The sequence below is a fragment of the Tachysurus fulvidraco genome, chromosome 2 (assembly GCF_022655615.1).
Source record: "Tachysurus fulvidraco isolate hzauxx_2018 chromosome 2, HZAU_PFXX_2.0, whole genome shotgun sequence".
In the NCBI taxonomy this organism is placed as follows: Eukaryota; Metazoa; Chordata; class Actinopteri; order Siluriformes; family Bagridae; genus Tachysurus; species Tachysurus fulvidraco.
The window spans coordinates 12,860,933-12,880,985 of record NC_062519.1 but is presented as its reverse complement, the minus strand read 5'-3'; the positions used below and the strand labels follow the sequence as shown (position 1 = coordinate 12,880,985).

At 39.9% G+C, this 20,053-nt stretch overlaps 1 protein-coding gene across 4 annotated transcripts in view; it reads left to right on the top strand.

The window, feature by feature from the left end:
- foxp4 (forkhead box P4) overlaps nucleotides 1-20,053 on the top strand; it is a 129,429-nt gene that overhangs the window by 95,714 nt on the left and 13,662 nt on the right. For all 4 annotated transcript variants that reach the window (XM_047805363.1, XM_027144330.2, XM_047805366.1 and 1 more), the window contains 6 exons: nucleotides 1,062-1,166; nucleotides 9,483-9,570; nucleotides 13,316-13,399; nucleotides 15,589-15,790; nucleotides 15,912-15,988; nucleotides 16,457-16,558. In XM_047805363.1, coding sequence (XP_047661319.1) covers nucleotides 1,062-1,166; nucleotides 9,483-9,570; nucleotides 13,316-13,399; nucleotides 15,589-15,790; nucleotides 15,912-15,988; nucleotides 16,457-16,558 — 658 coding nt within the window. The remainder of the gene's footprint in view (nucleotides 1-1,061; nucleotides 1,167-9,482; nucleotides 9,571-13,315; nucleotides 13,400-15,588; nucleotides 15,791-15,911; nucleotides 15,989-16,456; nucleotides 16,559-20,053) is intronic.

The window sequence follows — 20,053 nt, the reverse complement described above, 5'->3', positions numbered from 1 at the left end:
CTACAGCGAAGAAGCTTAAACACCAAACTGTGGCTGAAGGTGTTTTTTTTTTTTTTAATCCCCATAGCTCTCACCCTGTCACTCACCCAGTTACTCGGTTACTTTGCGGACCATCCTACAATACAATAGTCATTTTTAAAAATAACAACATTCCAAAAATCTCCCATCAGTCCTGGAACGACTAGAGATAAGATTCAGATTAGAGACATTTAGACAGAAAGTACGTTCAGTTGAAGAGTCCTGCTCGTGGATGGAAAGTGGTCTCGATGATAAACTGAGATAAACCCTGATTTTTTTTTTTTTTTTTTTAATTATGGTGTGTAATGTGCTGACATGCGGTTACTGTATTCAAAGCAAATTTGACTCGCTATAGCACCTGCGTGTGTGTGTGTGTGTGTGTGTGTGTGTGTGTGTGTGTGTATGTGTGTGCGTGTGTGTGTGTGTGTATGTGTGTGCGTGCGTGTGTGTGTGTGTGTGTGTGTGTGTGCGTGTGAGTATGTTGGTGTACTTGGTCTCTGTTAGTATAAGCTGATCTGCTTTTATGGTATGTTTGGGAATCATTCGTCTTGTGATATGTGGAAACAATGATCTCTTTGTCTTTAAAGTTTTTTTTTTTTTTTTCTTTTTAAGCATCAGCAAAATTTGTATTATTGTAAAAAAAGAAAACTTGCATCACCTGCATTTCTGAACCATTATCAAAGAACATATTCTTGTTCTTATTTTATTAATACTTTGCGTTTTTTATGTCCTCTTTCTCGTTGCATCATCGATTCGAGTTCGAAATTTGACTCGTGCGATTTTAAAATGATTCTTTAGCTATCATGAATCGCAATTATTTGTTCAGCAATGCAGAATTACAATCCATAGATAGATAGATAGACAGACAGACAGACAGACAGACAGACAGACAGACAGACAGACAGACAGACAGACAGATAGATAGATAGATAGATAGATAGATAGATAGATAGATAGATAGATAGATAGATAGATAGAGTCGTAATGGAAGAATAACCACACCTTCTTTTTTTCTCCATTTTTTTCTTCAACCTTTTCTCCAGGTTGTCCCATGAGGAACACACAGCTTCTCACCCACTTTACGGCCATGGAGAGTGTAAGTGGCCTGGCTGCGAGGCGCTCTGTGAAGACATGGGCCAGTTCATTAAGTGAGTGACTCGTATTCAATCTGTTCATTCATATATACTGTATATATACACACACACACACACACACACACATGTGTACATATGAGGATCTGTCAAAGGCAAAATGAGAGAGAGAGAGAGAGAGAGAGAGAGAGAGAGAGAGAGAGAGAGAGAGGGCAGGTTTAGGTGTGATGTTTGAGTAGAATGAGAGTTGAATTCCACGGAAAGGTGGAGGATTAGGATGCTGTTGCCTGTGACGGAGTGAGAGATTCTTCGTTGCTGTGGGATTGAACGTTGTGTACGAACACACGTCCATGTTAAATGAAGCGCTAGAGCACCGAGCATGCGTTTCTCATGCTCCTGTGTTTTGTTTATATACAATACAGATTTCAGACTTTTGGAGCTTATACTACACAGATGGCCCAAATAAGATTAAAAAAAGAAAAGAAAACACTCTGTCACTCACAATCCCGAGCACATGAAGGAACTTTGTCTGACTGCTGCCTTTACTGATGTTTACTTTTCTATTACAGATTCATATCTTAGTGCTCACTTGACCAAAATATAATTTTTTAATTAACATTTTGTTTTAAAAAGACAATTCAGGAAGCTTTATACACATTTTAGTCACACGGTGTAGAAATATTTTTTATTTGCTTGGCTGTTAATAATAATAATAATAATAATAATAATAATAATAATAATAATAATAATAATAATAATAATAATAATAAAATAAACAATTATTGTTGTTCTTGTTCTTCTTGTTCTTCTTATTCTTCTTCTTATCATTTTTATTATTATTATTGATAGTAAAATTTTGTTGTTTTTTTTTTACTTACACATCAGTTTACACAGATTTTCTTCCTACATTGACAACTTACTGTTGAGCTTTAGCAAATCTCAATCACCATTTCAAAATCTTGTAAAGCACCTTTGAATAAAACAGCTGGAAACCAGGAACAAGGCAGAACGTTGCTTGTCCAGATGTTCAAGCTGATTTGTTTCTAATTACATTTCTATCCTATTCACCTGAGCACTTAATTGTCTACGAGTGTACAATCCTCCACAAGTGTATGTGGGCCGATCCAAATAGTATGTAGACATGTTTGTATGATACGGCTCTGAATTTTTTTTACCTAGTATATCAGATTTGGAACATGTATTGACATATAGCGTAGAGAAAACCAGGGTTAAAAATGAGCTTTTGATACTTTTTTATTTCACCTTAGCTTTCCTTCTGCTCTTCTGACTAAATGTATGAATTATGAAGTTAAAAAATAAAAAATTCAGAAATTTGACCCAGGTGATTTTATTCTCCCCATCTTCAACGTTAGCTTCTTTTATGAGTTCCTTCCCAAAAGAGGCACTTAATACTCTTGCAGGAAGCCAGTCTACACACGTCCAGAGGTCATGCCCTACTGAGCAGACGTGGTGTGACATATCCCTTGAAAACCCCTTTCCTTCCTGTAGCCCTCTTCACTGTGCATGTGTGTGTGTGTGTGTGTGTGTGTGTGTGTGTGTGTGTGTGTGTGTGAGATCAGGTAGCTGTAACTTCTTGAAGCTGCCAGGCCCTGATTAACTCCCTGCTCCAATCTTTTCCCCTCTCTCTCTCTCTCTCTCTCTCTCTCTCTCTCTCTCTCTCTCTCTCTCTCTCTCTCTCTCTCTTTATTCCCTCCTTCCCAGCATCCCTCTGCCGGGTCAGGCAAATTGTTTTCACGCTTCGTTAGCGGCTTACTTAATTAGCTCATTTACAATTAGAGCTCTTTGTTTCTCGGACGTTAGCAAAGACATCAAAGAGGAAGCTCTCTCTACACTCCTCCACATCCCCCTCCCCACCACTTTATTCTCCGCATCCCTCGCTTTTGGAGCACAGCGCAGTCTTTGGGGATGGAGGGGGTTCGGGGAGATAAAGAGAGGAGCAGATCAGAGCGAGGACTGGGCCGTAAACAGCTCCGTTGTCTTTGTGTGTTAAAATAATGAGACTTCACAGTAGAAGAGCGCTGACACGTCCGCCTGTCATATGAGGCTGAGTCACTGCGCTGCCCTAGAGGCCTGTAAGCCTCTTCTGAGCCTCTCTTCTCATTCTGTATTTCCCTTCCTTTTCCTTTTTTTCTGTCTCTTTCTTTTTAGTGAAAATGACAGATTTGTCACAATATTTGTAAAGCAGAAAGGGAATATCATACCACTGTTGCTTTTCTCCTTGTCTTTTGTTTTTCACTTCATGATATTCTGCAGATACATGTTTATATTAGAAAACATCACCCTTAAAGGTCACAAAAGATAAGTTTGAGAACGTTGTTAATTATTAAAAGTACTGAACAACAGCCACCAAAATTCAGCATTAGCATGACATGCATCCTACTCATACTAAATCTGTATACTTATAGTACGATGAGAATAAAATGACTATTTAAAACTATGACAACGATATTTCAAATAAAATCTTTACATTTCTTTATTTATTTAATAAAAAAGGAAAAAAACAAAGATGTTTAAACGACCCCAAAATAAGAACCTGAATTGATCCAATTGAGAGGCATTAAGAAGATGAGAATTAGATTAGACACCATTTTGAAACTAATTTTCTGTTCTGTATAAAGTTTCAAAAGTTAACTGTCACCTCCTGTTAATAATTAACATAAACAAGTTTCTGTGGGAAAAAATAAGCTGGGAACTAGTGATGAAGACAACAGTGACATAAAACACATGGGTTAATTTACTGTCTAAATATTGCTTTAAATCCAAACATATGACTTTAAGCTAATTTATTTTACAAACTTACCTTAGCTAATAGCCTTTGTGAACAAGCTAATTCTACCCAACAACACCTAATAGCTTGTTAGTGTACTAGTGTTTATCACATATTGTCTTATAACAAACTAATACATTTATTGTTACCTTTTCTCCCCTCAGTAACTCTTCAAATTACTTAGTGTAAGCTAGCTTTACACCGAACAGAAAATTAGCCATTTGTGCTAGCTGGGGCATTACTTTAATTCTGGTATACTCCTCTTTCAAAACAAAGGCTAGAGTAGGTTTCTTGTTCTGCTGAAACCTTCCTTTACTTAATTTTTTTGCATCCATTTGATTGTACTTATATAAACACTTCTAATAGCATGTACAGCTTGTTAAAAATCGTGTATAATGATTTATAGACGATTCATTCTTGCAAAAAATTCAGGAGCTCCCAATTAGTTTTAGCTAGAAGCAAGGTAGCAATGCTTAAACAATCTTTTACTTCTGTTAATTAAAACAAACTATAGCTGAAAAAAAGAGTTTTTGGAGGTATAGTCTGAGGTATATTGAGGTACCCTGAGGTAAATCTGATTCTAAATTCTAATAATTCTAATAATAAGTAATTCTAAAGGGAATTTGAATGGCAGGTAGGCATGTTATAGTAAACTAAATGCTAGCTCTAGCATGCTACTGTACATGCTACTGTGAGGAATATTATGTACAATTCAATATATAGTGAGGTATATATTGTGTATTTTGAATTGTGTATTGTGTATTTTGGCCAGTTTGAACATTTTTCTGTGTCCAACTTCATTAGTTTATTCTGTTATTCTTATTAACTTAGTCAAAGCTGGTACGAGCTTGACATCTTATCTCTGTTAGTCTCTTAGTTTTGTATCAGTTGCTTATGTACAAAGTTTTCTCTCTTTTTCACACGTGCCCTTGACCGCGCTTAACTAAACCCTGGACGTCCACATCGTCTACATCACCCCCGCTTCAGATGCAGAGGTTTTAGCCTCGGGCTCATGAGCTCCGCCTCTTCTAAGACATTATTTAAATTTCCCGCCAGCGTCCCTGGCGACTGGCCCGAGGAGCGGACTCGGTGCAAGCGAGGGGGTTTAGGGGAGCTGGAGTGGCGGAGAGATGACGGCTGCTGACACAAACATCAAAGAGCCGGGGAGTCTGGGAAAGTTTTAAGAGCAAAGCTGTTGTTTGGTTGTGCGGTGTCTCATTTCACAGAGCCCCGGGGCATGCAGAGAAAGGGATGTTAGGGGAAAATAGAGGAAGAGAAATAGAGAAAAAGAGTGAGGGAGGAGGGGGGCAGATAATGCTGTCAATCCTGCCCTTCGTGGCCCAGCCAGCGGTTTTTATTCATCGCTATCAGAAGAGAGATAGCATAGGGTGGACGCTTTTTTCTCCCTCTTCTCTCCCTTTTCTCTTTTTTTGCCTTCACTATAGATCCATCTGGCCGCCTGCCACTTGTAGCGTCTGTTCTTCTGCTGTTTTTTTCTTTCTTATAGAGTAGTGCAAGTTTGATAAAACACCCATTCACTACTAATCCCCATCCTCTCCTTCTTTTCCCTCTCCTGCCCCTGAGCTCTTTAATGATCTTCAGTTTTCTCTGGCATGTCCAGACTACATGTGTTAAAATACTCATGCCTTTTGTTGCCACTTGACTTTTTTTTTCCCCCTCAGTCGTCATAAATGCAGCTTAGATCCCAGCGAGTAAACAGTACCTCATTGTCGGCTCTGTTGTAAGGAAAAAAAGTGCGGCTACTGTTTATTATATGCCATAAAGCATGTGGTGTGTTTCTAGGTTCAGAGAGAGAGGGAGAGAGGGAGAGAGAGAGAGACACACACAGAGAGGGAGAGAGAGAGACACAGAGAGAGAGAGAAAAAGAGAAAGGAAAGCAAAGAGTGAGATCATGTTTTTATCATCATTCACATGTAGAAGGTGGAAAAAAAAGTTATCTGCGTCTAGCTTAGTGGAGCATATGACATCATTGTTTTCATTTAATTTCCTCGCGTCTGCCTCCTCATTTGCCTCAAAAAAATGGAAGAAAAAAAAAGTCTAACACTATTACTGTACGTCAGTCACTAAGTGATGGAGAGATAAATGAAGACGCTGGGATCAGAGGATGAACGATTTGTGATGGCACAGGGAAATTCCCCAATGAGTACAGCGATCACAGGAGATTTAGCCCTAGAGTGATTTGTAGATCAGTGCTTATGAGATATGACTCAGCAAAGTGAGAACTTGGGGGTGGGGGTTGGGGGGTTGGGGGTGCGGACATGTGTGAGGATGTGTGTGTGATGCGGCCTTCGGTTTTTAAGATCAGGATTTCCCCATGGGATCAACTAATCCACAAACCTTTGGGCTCCAGAGAGTGGCTGCTTTATGGGGCTTAAGCGTGAAGAGAGAAAGCTTTTTTAAGTTTGTTTCCACTTGAGGGACATCCAGAAAACACCTTTATTCCATCGTTCTGTCTTTCCGGCATTTTCTCAGGAACTGGCTAATATCATTCCATCAGGTGTGTGTGGTCATGTGACCTCCCTCACATCTGACATTGTTAGTGCTTTGTGGGAAAATGACTACTGGATTAGTTAATTCGAAAGTGGAAAGTGTGTGTGTGTGTGTGTGTGTGTGTGTGTGTGTGTGTGTGTGTGTGTGTGTGTGTGTGTGTGTGTGTGTGTGTGTGTTTCCTGATATGGGGAATGATGGGAGACCTTGTGATCTTTCCCAGCATGCTCCTATCCTGCCCTGTCCGGGTTATTTACAATTTAACACCCAGACCTTTCATATGCTGGACCTAGTAGCTACACACACACACACACACACACACACACACACACACACACACACAAACTCCAAATTCCCCATTTCTCCACATTCTTCCTTAATGTTTTTACAACTTTCATCCCGTTGGATCCTCCTCACTTTTCACGCAGTGACTTCATCACACTCTTTCAGCTCATCAACTCTCTCTGTCTCTCTCTCTCTCTCTCTCTCTCTCTCTCTCTCTCTCTCTCTCTCCGGGCGTCATCTGTTTGTTTTGTTTTTGGAGAGCTAGATGATTGCTTCATGAAGAAAAACACGCGTTGGATGACTCGCTGATTGGGAACTGGATTTACTGACTGTTCCCTGAAAACAAATGATATCATATCCAGGTGTTTTTTTAATTCTCCTTCCCACTCACAGAAGGTCGTGATCTGCAGCGCCTGATTTCTTTTTTATTATTATTATTTCTCAAAACACAGTTAAATTGAAAGAACAAAAAAAAACCTCTTTATTGCTTTTCCAAGATTGGACTTGGACATCTGTGACATTTTAAAATTTTTATTTTTTTTTTTAAATAAAGAACGTGACTGGATTATCATAGTTGATTTTTTTACTTTAATAGTCCACACTAGAACTGAAAAAAAGAAGTGGTTTCTGTGTGTGTGTGTGTGTGTGTGTGTGTGTGTGTGTGTGTGTGTGTGTGTGTGTGTGTGTGTGTGTGTGTGTGTGTGTGTGTGTATTCCTGTTTCCCCTCCTAATGTTTATCCCAAAACAATCGGCCAACACTATATTGTTACATTGCTCCCCACACCCAAACACACACACGCAATAGTACACAATACTATACTCATTCACTGCGCCTTTCATGTACTAATATTATTTATATTTTCACAATAGAGGAAATAGAGTTTATACACCGGGTGAAAAGTGTTTCTTTGGGTGGAAATCCACCATTGTGGAGCATTTCCTTGAAACGCATAGCCCAAAAGAGCTCGGACACAAGCCTCCTTCTCCGAATGGGAAAATAATCAAACTATCTGCCGGCTGGATTTTTTTTTTTTTTGATGTGGCTGTTTGTTTATATGAAGTCATGCTTGGCTGGGACATCTTCGCTTGGATGCAACCTCTGTGTTTGTGTGTGTTGTCAGGCTGCGGTGGCTGCAGCACTAAATACACGCTGCACACGCCCTAATCTGTCTCCGCAGCAGTCCTAAAATTGTGTGTGTGTGTGTGTGTGTTTGACGGAGGCAGACAGCAGATGCACGGATAGAGGCAGATGCGTCGGGGAAAGACGCCTCAGCACGTTGGCAGATTTTCTCTCTAAACCCTCGGGTATATTTATGATCTCGAAGTCTACAGGCAAAGCTGGATAGAGTTTAAAGTGCGGTTTCGACTTTCTGTTTGTAGTGTTTAACTCTTGTTTTTTTTGGCTCGCCTGAAACGTTTCCTTTTGATTTTTACTACTAAGATGATTTTGTACATTTGTTATATCTTTAACAGCCTACATTTAAGTCGTTTTTTTTTTTATTTTTTTTATTAAACCGTATTTGAAATATTTCAAAATTTCAAAATCGAATGAATAGCTAAATCAAGTTTACATGTAACATTTAAATGTTGCATTTAATTCAAATTTGTGTTATTAAATGTTGAGCAAATGGAGAAAAGTTACTCTTATTCTGGAACAAACATTTTCCCCAGTCTAATTAGCCACTTTATTTTACCACATATTTTTTGTTTTAGAGTTAACCCAAGTCTTTAATCTGTAAAACCAGCACCTGCCTTTAATAAAACACTCATTAAGAGTCACGTCGTGAGCAGAGAGCGAGCAGTTAAGTTCAACAAAGCTTTAGGTTTCCTGCTGTTCTGCTTCATTTTGTTTGGTCTGGACCAATAACAGCGATTACACTGTAATCAACCTCAGTGATTGTTCAAGTTATTCACTAAGAAGGACAATTAAAAAAAATAAGAAATACTGTGAAAACATGCTACAAAGTGAAATTATTCAATTTTAATACATGGTACATGACCTAGGTTTCTCATCCACATCATCTCACACCTTTATATGTATTATATACAGTGAATCAATGAATCAATGCCATGAACATATCTTGGATGTGTAATTAAGTTTTTTTATGGATGCACCCGTTAAAAATGTCTGATCGATCAAAAGCGCTTAAGCACATCTTTACCTTTAAGTAAAATAATGCATGGAAACCCAAAATATTGTCATATTCCTCTTAAAACCGTGCAACCAGCTATGGAGAAGTGTGCCATTGGCTTCACCTCTGCTTAAACCATTATGTAATTTACAGTAGAAATGTTGTGTAATAATCTTACACCTACTTAAGGATAGATCATTCCTGTTCTCTTTTTTTCCTGACCCATCGAAAAGAGAGAACGTGGTGTATTACACTATCCAGAAATATCAGACACAGACCTAACACACGCTTTGATTTTATTTCACATGGATGATTCAAATCTGGACCAAATTCGACTCCCAGCTTAATGGTAGCTATGGAAATGTTGATGACACACCATGTTAAAGTAAGCAAAGCTCTGATTGGGTAACAGAAGCTGATGGATAATGCCTTATCACAGTAAATACACTACACTAAAGCAAGTAAACATCTGTCACGATGAGTCGTCTTCTATTAATTTCATTTTTGGATTAGTATTGGATCAGTATCACTGTACGATTAGATGTAATTCGTCCACCCTTATGATTACTCATCTATTCTACTCTCTCCCTCTCTCTCACCCTCTCTCTCACTCTCTTAGAGAGAGATTACGCTAACTTTTTCTCTCTTGTTCCCTCTCAGGCACCTCAACAGCGAGCATGCCTTGGACGACCGCAGTACAGCGCAGTGTCGAGTGCAGATGCAGGTCGTTCAGCAGTTGGAGATACAGGTTAGATACACACATGCCAACACACACACACACACACACACACACACACACACCAGCCATTCTCTGTACTAGAGAATAACACAGAACTTTAAAAATCATCTAGAATCTTTGTTGTCTTTGGTATTACACATTAATTTACACCATTAGAAATGGCATTCGTTTATAAATTCCCAAATTGGTTATAAAGTGCTGAATCATTTTTCTATACCAGTGTATAATTATCCAAATCACAGGTTTATACGAGTGCACCCTTTCTAATGCATTATTGCCTCTGTAGGAACTACTCACGCACACAGGGTCTTGGAAAGCGAACTTTATAATTAAAAATCCAGCGTCCACACTTTCTCCGCTTCTTTCTAACTTGACTAGCTGAAGTCTGTTTCCTTGGAGGAAAAAATAAAAATAAGTTAGTTTTTTATCACAATTCCGATTTTTGCCGTACAATCCTGAACTCTTTGAATCTACTTGGTCTGTGTGATAGTATAAAGCATTATAGAAGATTATTTTCACAGCATGAATAAGATAAGGCTATACAGTATCTTACTGTATATAGGATAACCCTCATCAGCTAGCCAAGAGGAAAAAATACACACTACAGCATGTTCATTACCTGGAGTTTGTCACATCTCAGGTACTGCATCAAGTGAATGTCTGTAATGTGAAAACTAAACAAAATTGTGTGATATGATCTCGTAAAAAAAAACAAAGCTCTGATTTGTGTCTGATTTGTGAGATTATTACCTTGGAAAATAAGAGAGGTTGGTGACAACATTCCACAACATTAAATATATCTATATTGTAAATGATAAAATGCAAGAGCAACTGTAATGATATAAAAGAATTAGAACACTTCAGGACACTCCTGGTTAGAAAATAATTAGAAATCACACCACCCGGACATTTTTCTGTACGTAACTCTCTGTGTTTTATTCCTTACTCGAATATCACTTTCATCTCACAAAAGGCCTCCTAATACCAAACAAAAAGTTCTTCCTCCAGGTCAGACTGACTGCTAATACGAATCCGTTTTGCTGTCAGTCAAATGTTCAGCACACATCAGGCTGGTGAGATGTTCTCCAGTGTCTGTGTGTGTGATTAGACTGGAGGTTGATGCTGTCTGGGGAGTGTGTAGTGATGCTTAACGATGGTTCACTCTGACACAACATTAAGTCACATTAAGAAAAATCCCCACAGCTATAAAACACACACACACACACAAACACACACCGAGTTGCAGACTGTAATTCACATCGACATGAGCGAGGTAAGCTGTCAGAGCATGGTGCTAAGGCTTTTCTATTTTTAAGAATTGATAGTAAGCTAGCATAGTGTAGGGTATTAACACCATGATGGTGCACATTAGGACTCCTTCAATTAGCACTGTCACCCTATCTGTTTGTTCCAAATACAACTGCATGTAAAAGCAAAGCTGCCAGCATCATCCTGAGGCTGAGTTTTATCTCTATTTCATAACAAGCTTGAACACGGATCAGCTAACGGCAGAGATGCAGATTATCCTTAAATACAGCAAGGACCTCTCCTCGAGCTGAACTCTGTGGCTGTTTTCTAAAAGGCCCCTGGCATAAATACGCTGCATTATTTGGAATTTCCCAACTGTATTATGCTGCTGGTTTTAGACATGACTGCATCAAAGAAATATATCGCAATATGGAACGGATTGTAATTCATTAAAAAATGAGTATTGTCACTTCGAACTGTAAGGCCAGGTCCAGAGGTCTGAATTCATTACCAGGAACTGGGTTTTATTTAAACAGCTCTGGAAATCATAGCATGGATTACAGAACATTACATCATATAGTAGTGCTAGAAACCTTACGCTACATCCTACAGTGCACAGTGCAGATTCCTGTTGACAGTGTACAGTTCATTGGGTGTGACACATTACAGGATCGGTGTATCGTTCATCCCTAACGTTATGAACAATCGCAGAACATTTGAGCAAAATCTGAGCAAAATGTTTGTTGTTGTTTCAAACAGATATTTCCTCAATGTTTGAATAACATTAAAATATCTTTTTTATCCAAATTGTAGATGAACTCAGATTCATGGCATAGATTCAGTTCTATACTGTACCTTCATGGTATTCTACCGCATTTAGCAGAGGCTGCGATGTACAAAAATCCACATTCATTTACAGTTTATACAACTGAGCAATTGATGGTTAAAGACCTTGCTCAACGGCCCAGCTTGGTGGACCTGGGATTCGAACTCATGACCTTCTGATCAGTAGTCCAACGCCTTTAACATTAACACTGGTTCAATAGTTTACAGGCTTAGGATACCAATCAACCTAAAACTCTGTTCAGTTTTTTTTTTTTAATAAACACAAAACAAACAGGGAAAATAAGTGCTAGTTTAAGTGTTTCAGGAAGAGGTAGGTCTTCACCCGTTGTTTGATGATCGCCAGTGACTCAGTTGTTTGGACAAATAGGGGAAGTTCATTCCACCACCTCAGTGCCAGAACAAAAAAAGTCTTGCTGTATACATACCTCTTACCCCAAGAGATGGTGGGAACAATATATATATATATATATATATTTTGTTCCCACCATCTCTTGGGGTAAGAGGTATGTATACAGCATTCCCGAGGCACATGAACTGTACACCGTCAACAGGAATAATATATATTATATTATATTAATTCATTATCCATTTTTGTGTTGAAGTTACTATAAAAATGCAGCTTGTTGACACTACTGACATTGGAGACTCCTTCCAAAAATGCAGAATAGAATACACAACAAGGGACAAAGAAATTGCCTCCAATTCTCAACCATTACACATGTCTGTTTAACCTCTTTACGTAGACCATCAGCTTTTCTAGTAAGATGCGACTATAGATGTGTCGAGGAATCAGCTGCAGTTTTTATGAGCTGCTGTACTGTATGTAGCGTCATACACAGATGAATGCAGCTGCAGGGAACGTGAGAGCGCAGGAGGGAAAGGGGTTTCATTCCAAACATGTATAACGGAAGGTGCAACATGATATGTGAACATCTCATTGACCTCTGGACTAGGACTCAATATTACACCCGCAGGAAAAATCCAGATTCCCTTTCCCTCACCGTCTTCCTCCAGCTCGCTCACAGTATCTCTCACCTTCTCTAGTTGCCTCTCGGCTCAATTTGAATTTAGACTCTTTAAGTACCGGAGACTGACGATAGACCCGATTTCCCGATAGCTCTTCTTTCAAAATATCTACAGCATGCAATAAATATACTTTATATGTAGAATTAAGTTAGATAGGTTGGTTTATATTCTCGCACACATCACTCTGCTATCTCACTCGATTTCACTGACAGAGAGGAAATAAAATGGTATCTATACTGAAAAATCATACAATTACACTTTTTAATTTAAAGAACCAGAACACAGGGATTGTAATGAACTGAAATGGCATGTAAATAAATGCAAATTAGTAAAATGTATTATTATTATTATTATTATTATTATTATTATTATTATTATTATTATTATTATCATCATCATCATCATCATCTTGTCATCTTAGCCCCATGTGCATAAATCACATAAATAAACTAAAACAAAAAATCAGAAAATTCTGAATTTGTGTTTATTTATTGAAATTGTTATTTTACAGTCTTACACGTTTTACAGATTGTACATAAACAAAAAGAAATAAATCTAATTTTCTGAAACTGAACAGATGTTCTGAATGTTGTTGTTGCGTCAGTACTAACAGCATGTTTGTGTGCACTTGCAGCTGGCCAAGGAAAGCGAGCGACTGCAGGCAATGATGACCCACCTGCACATGCGTCCATCAGAGCCAAAGCCTTTCAACCAACCGGTACATATATCACCTTTAACCCCCACCACAGACACTGCATCTTCCTTTAGGATCACTCATATTTGTTCTGCATTTGCCTCCATGCCCATAAACCAAAAAATATATATCAGATAATAAAATAATTGCACAGTACGGTCCAACAAGTCAGGCTGTTATGTGGTTTGTAGTGTATACCCACAGTAAAAACAGTGCCCTCTGTTGGCATTTCAAGGAACTGCATTTTTTATTTTTCCCCTGAGTTTGCGACCTTTAAACTTACTAGAGAGCCATGAAAAAATTGTAGAAGTAAGAAAAGAAATAGCCTGTCTGTTGAATGTTAGGGTATGCAACACGAAGGCTTAAATGTTTACCGATTATCTAAGTACACATGTTTTCTTGAGTCATTAATCGTGTGTCTAAACAAGCGTCTCAAATGCAGTTTAAACACAGGCTCAGTGTTAGGCTCTACATACACCGACTAATCACTTACAGCTGGACTAGGCTCTGCTTCTGCACAATAGAAATGACTTGCGGTTGTGTGTGTGAGTGTATGAGAGAGAGAGAGAGAGAGAGAGAGAGAGAGAGAGAGAGAGAGAGAGACTGTATCCTACCTTCTCAGTTAATACAAAGCTCCGCATAATTTTTTTTCCAGCCACCAAGCCCGGCTCACAGTGATTAGGTGTCTAATGAATATTTCATGGCAAGATTGATGAGGAGTCTTATTAAAATATGAAGATGTTGAAATTAATTGACAATTAGAACTGGAGTGTCTTAATTTGGAAAAGGGATATAAAAAGCGGGAAGGAAGGGCGGGAAAAATAGGCGGCGTCTCTTGGTCTGTTTGGAGACACATCCTCGTGATGGGGTCCCGTCAAAACCGGTAATGGGGTTGCCACGTCGGGGCTGGATCACTGACGAGAGAAAGTGGAGCGAGGCCTACTGAGCTAGCGAATAGAGTCGTCCCTTATGAGGTTGTCGATCGCAGTCACGGCTGTTCAGCGGGCATCATGGCAGCCTGGCATCGCGCCAGTGTTAATTAAGTACCTGTTAAACAATTTTGCCCCCCTAATTACTGGAGATGGGCCAGGTTGGCTTGGCGATGAGAGGAGGTGAGGAGAGTCAAAAAAAAGGAGGGGTGGTGCGATTTAATTCGCCATATTAGCTTCAAACACCTCCTGCCCCTCCTTTCTCCGCTATTGCACGTGCTTGTGATGGTTTTAATTAGAGGAAAACAAGCAGCCCTGGAACTGCCTCCCTCCATCTCCCAGCGCACACCCGCTGTAGCTAATTGGGCGATGCTAGCGAGGGCGGCTAACCACAGCCACGTGCTGTTTGTTGCCGGATTGTGTTCCATCTCCTTCTTTTTGTATTGCTTTGTTTTTGTTCCTTTTTGCATCACTCTAATTGTGCGCCACTAAGGAGCTTTGGCACATATGCACATGTGTCAAAGATGCACAAGGGGATTTTTTATTTAAATCCCATCGTAGCGGATTGTCTTATAATGGAGCCTGTGTGCCAACTGGCCCTGACGTGGCTGGCGTGGCGCTCTCCTCTCAGCATGGGAGCGATAGCGAGTTTACGGCGATTATATTTCCCTGCGCTATAATGAGAAGGCAGGAGATTACTGTACAGCACTGCGTGGAAGAATCAAAGCCGCAATGAAACCGGATAGCATGATCCCGTAAACCGTGCGTGTTTGAACTTCTTTAAAAAAAAATAAAAAAATTTGCGGTTGATTGAGGAGCTTTGTGGTGAGAGAAGGGATCTAAATTTACACAATTGATTTAGCCTCTCATTTTATCATCACCTATTAACTGTTGATTGTACTAAAGCCTACATTTTTTTTATATACTTTCATCCCAGTTATTAACACAGCAGATCATATTTGTTGAAACAGACACACAAAATCCTTTTTCCTTTAGTCATATAAAAATAGTTTTATTCCACATTTTTCCCCCACAGATTCTTGCTAGCAACATATCAAAATGACCTTAAAAAAATCTCACAAGATTTAAAATAATATTTATACTACATTAGCCAGTTTATAAAAACAGAATATAAAAACAATTAAGCATTTTCAGAATTAATAATGAACAGATATGGTGCAGCAGCAAAACCAGTTTATTCCAAACCCTTTATTTCATTATTTATAATATCTAGTGTCTGAATTCACTTCTTTTTTTTCTCTTCCTCTCCTTGTGTCTCTGTAGCTGAACTTGGCGTCGAGCGCCTCTCTGTTGAAGCGGGACAGCGACCCTTTTCCCGAGGGTTTACCACACCCTCCCACTTCGGCAGCAGCTCCCATCACCCCCCTGAGGCAGGGCCCGTCCGTCATCAGCTCCTCCAGTCTACACGGTGTCGGTCCCATCCGCCGGCGCAATTCCGACAAGTACTGCACCCCCATCGCGTCTGGTCAGCACACACACATATACACTTGTACACACTGGCTGAAACTCACCAGTAAACTTGACCTGTGTACATGTAGACGAAGTTCTCAACTGAACAGCTTGTCATTTTTTTTGTCCGTTGACAGAGCTAGCCCAGAATTGTGAATTCTACAAAAACGCTGACGTCAGACCTCCGTTCACATACGCTTCTCTGATACGGCATGTAAGTCACCCCAACCCTGCACCTATATACTCAGAAACAGACCTCGAATCATAACCATTTAACAATCACACATTTGGGATTAAAGCTACTATAAGTGTATATAGTACACAATATATTTAATACAGATGTATAACCAGGACCTCAAGGGTTAGTGTTAGAAACTAGGTTGTGAGGCTGTTAGATTTGGATCTTTGCACTCATGCGTCTGAGTTCAGAGCCTGTGTGTGAGAGCAAGAGAGGAGTAAGTGTGGGTGTGTGTTCATAACTGGGGATTTATGATCGTTTCTAAGTACGGTGTCAGCCATGCTGAAATGCACACCTCCAGTTCTAACACAGTGACTGCAGATGGCTCATCAGCTAATGTGCCTCTAATAGCAGCCATTTCAATCACTCTCTCTCTCTCTCTCTCTTTCTCTCTTTCTCTCTCTCTCTCTCTCTCTCTCTCTCTCTCTATCTCTCTATCTGTAGGCTATTCTTGAGTCCCCTGAGCGACAGTTGACTCTCAATGAGATCTACAACTGGTTCACACGAATGTTCGCCTATTTCAGGAGAAATACAGCAACCTGGAAGGTGAGACATGAAACAGCTCTCATATCTCTGTAAAATAAACAGATTTCTTTTTTTTTTTTCTTTCGACACCATCTAGCATCATGTGCTCTCCTGTTCGGTTTCAATTTACCTGCCAAGTTAAAGAATCATTTCCGGCTGGTTTATTTGTTTGATTCATCCTTTGAGTCATGGTTCATATGGTCATTTTTATTGAGTAAGCATCCTGAATTTTAAGACTGGCTGCGTGCTCCACCTAGCAACATGGCTAATCCACAAATGCATTGAGTCAGCCCCATTGTTCTGCCTGATGCAAACAGTAGTAAATTCTGCCCCTGTGCCAAGGGCCACATTCTGATAACGTGTAGCCGTAATTAATGATGCCAACTCTGTTCCCGGCCGGCCAGGGCACGACCCCGCCTGCTTTCTTTTCCGTTCTGTCTATCCCACTCTTTTGTGTTGTCCCAATCCGCCGTCTCTATTGTCTCCTCTGTGACTCTGGGAGAAAAAGCAGGCCAATGTGTTTGCTAGAGGAGAAAAATTAACTTTTCTCTCTCTCTCTCTCTCTCTCTCTCTCTCTCTCTCTCTCTCTCTCTCTCTCTCTCGTCCTGTCTGCCATCTGTAAACTGTAATCACAAGATAGTGAGACGGTATTCCTGTACTACAAACAGAGGCGTTCTCTTCCAGAACCCAGACTATAATAATAATATAAATAATATGCAGTTTGTAAGAAGAGATACAGGTTCAGCTCAGGTGTGAGCATCTACCTTCTCTTTAATTTAATACTAATTTAATTAGTATAAAAATTCAATCAAACACAAAGAATTACCCTTGTTTGATTTCCCAACTTTTTTTTTCCCTCATTAGATCTGGCTGATAAGGCATGACTAAAAGTGTTAAAAAAAACAATTAAACCTGAAAAAGACTGTCAAATGTAATCAGAGCACAGTCTTAATGCACAGCTTTAAACTAACAGGAGGAAGCTTTTAGAGGAAAAATAAAAAGGTCTATGTGGTGGAAACCTTAATGGTTCTGTGTAGATCCCTAGATCTCTAAAACAGAGTATTTTCCCAGACATAGAGGAGTTCGGGTAGAACATTTTTAGAAGGCATAGAACCCATGAACTCTTGAAGACGTTAATTTACTTCTCTCTTTAGCACTCATAGCAAGTAAAACCATATTTAATTTAGTTAGAGTTTCATTTCGTGGCTATTCTGTGAAAAGCTACTAAACCGCTTTGTGCATGTGTTTGTGTGTGTGTGTGTGTGTGTGTGTGTGTGTGTGTGTGTGTGTGTGTGTGTGTGTGTGTGTGTGTGTGTATGTTTTTCATTAGGCCAATTTCATTTTTTACTGAAGGCCTGAACATGTCACTGTTTAATGTCAGCCTTCTGAACGTCGAAGTCAAACCCAAGCTGAAAAGCAAGAACTACTGGATAACTTTCAAAATAAAAGTGCACCAAACATTAGGTTTTTGAAAACTAAGAATACAAGTTTGAGGGAACACACTACTCACTCACTGCTCAGTAAGCACCAGTTAGGACTCACTGGTCTAAACTGGTGGGAAACTCGATGGCTGTGAAGTTTGAAAGCACAGACTGTTTCAATGGCGGAATTCCTTTCATTGTAATATGTATGCATGAGAGCAGATCTCTAGCGCTCAAGCATGCTACCACACACACGCACACACACAAACAGTTTTGTTTTATCGCTCCACAAGCACGTTGCTGCCTTATCGGTTGGTTTAATTCGAGCCACTGATCAGCTTCTGCTCAGCGCTGCTCCACGGTGCCGCTCTATCTCAACCCTGCATCTCTCCCCAGGAGCCTGCCGCTCCTCTGGGCACCACATCTTGTCTACACAGACCCCCTGCTACGTGTGTGTGTGTGTGTGTTTAATGTCTACTCACAATTTAAACCACTTTTGATTCAGTTACCACATAGACAGACGAGGCCAGATTGTAAAGAACAGAAACTGCCTTCCACTTCATCTCTGTCCGCTTCTTTTCTTTTTAGTGACGTTCACTACATTCCTCTGTCTCGCTTTCCCGGTTCATGCGCCATCAGCTTGCAAACTAAAAGACATTTTAAGGCCACTTTAGCACTACTTAGGATCTTACAGTATTTTGTCTCAGGTGGGGGGGGAAAAGGGCTTGGAAACGGAGAAAAAAAGGAGCAATGGCTTAGCCCTTGAGAGCAGTTTAGAGAGGTCAGAGATGGAGTGATGAGGAGAAGCAGAAGAGAAGACAGGTGGCTTGAATATCTGTAACGTCTCATTTCACTTTTATGAAATTTAACAATTAATAGACACAGTTTATCGTGTTCTCATCTGCCAATGTCTTCCTTCCATTTTCTCTCTCTTTTGTAATATATTCACACAATCTCTCTCACTCTCTCTCTCTCTCTCTCTCTCTCTCTCTCTCTCTCTCTCTCTCTCTCTCTCTTACCAGTCGTTTGGCTGCGGTATTAAATATAGAAATGGGGCTCTATGTTCTCTGGCTCAGTTAATGGCCATTCATATTTCATGGAAAGAGCAGGGGGAAGTCATTGATCAGTCACAGACTGTCCCTTAGGTGTAAAGATGGACCTTGCCTAGAACTATGATTCATATCTATAAATCTTAATGCTCTTTTTTTGCAGCACACACTCCTCACACTCCTGTCGTGCATTTTTCAGACGACTGTTTGATCTCGGGTCAAGTGTTTCTTGTTACACTTCAAATCTAAACAGTAAATCTTTTTTTTTTTTTTCTTTTTTTTTTCCAAACAGCATCAAAGAGCAAAAAGTGTCTGTAGTGTGAAGTGCCACTTTATTTATTTACATTGCTTCTTATCTTAAGCTTGTTTTGTCTGCGTTTTTGAATTCTCGAGCGTAAATGAAATGAAACGTCTGTTGCACTAAGGATGGATGGCCTCCTCGTGTCTTCTCCAAGCTGTTCGGCATTTAAGCAGATTAAGGTTCCATGTATCCTGGAGTGTTTAATTGATGGAAAGCGTTTAGTCGTACGTCTACATTACGCTGATCAGTATTTAAAACAGCTGTAAAACGGTTAATATAGCTAACAGGAAGACAAATAGCCAACCTTGATGAGATGCTAAAATGGCGTCTGGCACACCAGTTCCTTTTGTGCGGGCACCGCCACTCGAGTAGGCAAGACCCGTTTGACATCCACGTCACGAGTTCCATCTTTTCTAATATCGCTGCCCCTCTCCAGAGCATCTAGCCCGTCATCTCTCACACGCCACGCTCACACACCAAGCCAGCAAAGCATTTTGTTTATGTCTGCCGAGGCTGACCCCCTTTAAATTGCCGCTAATGTTTTAACTGGGAGAATTAGTCTTTCATCACGGATGGGAATGCAAATAAAATTGGCGAGGTGGCAGGCTGAAATTGGGGTCATACTAATTTGCAAAACTAAGCATCATCGCTCCAGCGCCGGGAAATTTATTCAAAGGAGGGAGGCCTCGTCTGATTATGGCACTTGTAATTACGGTTAGGAGTGATTCCGGCATCAGCAGTCCCT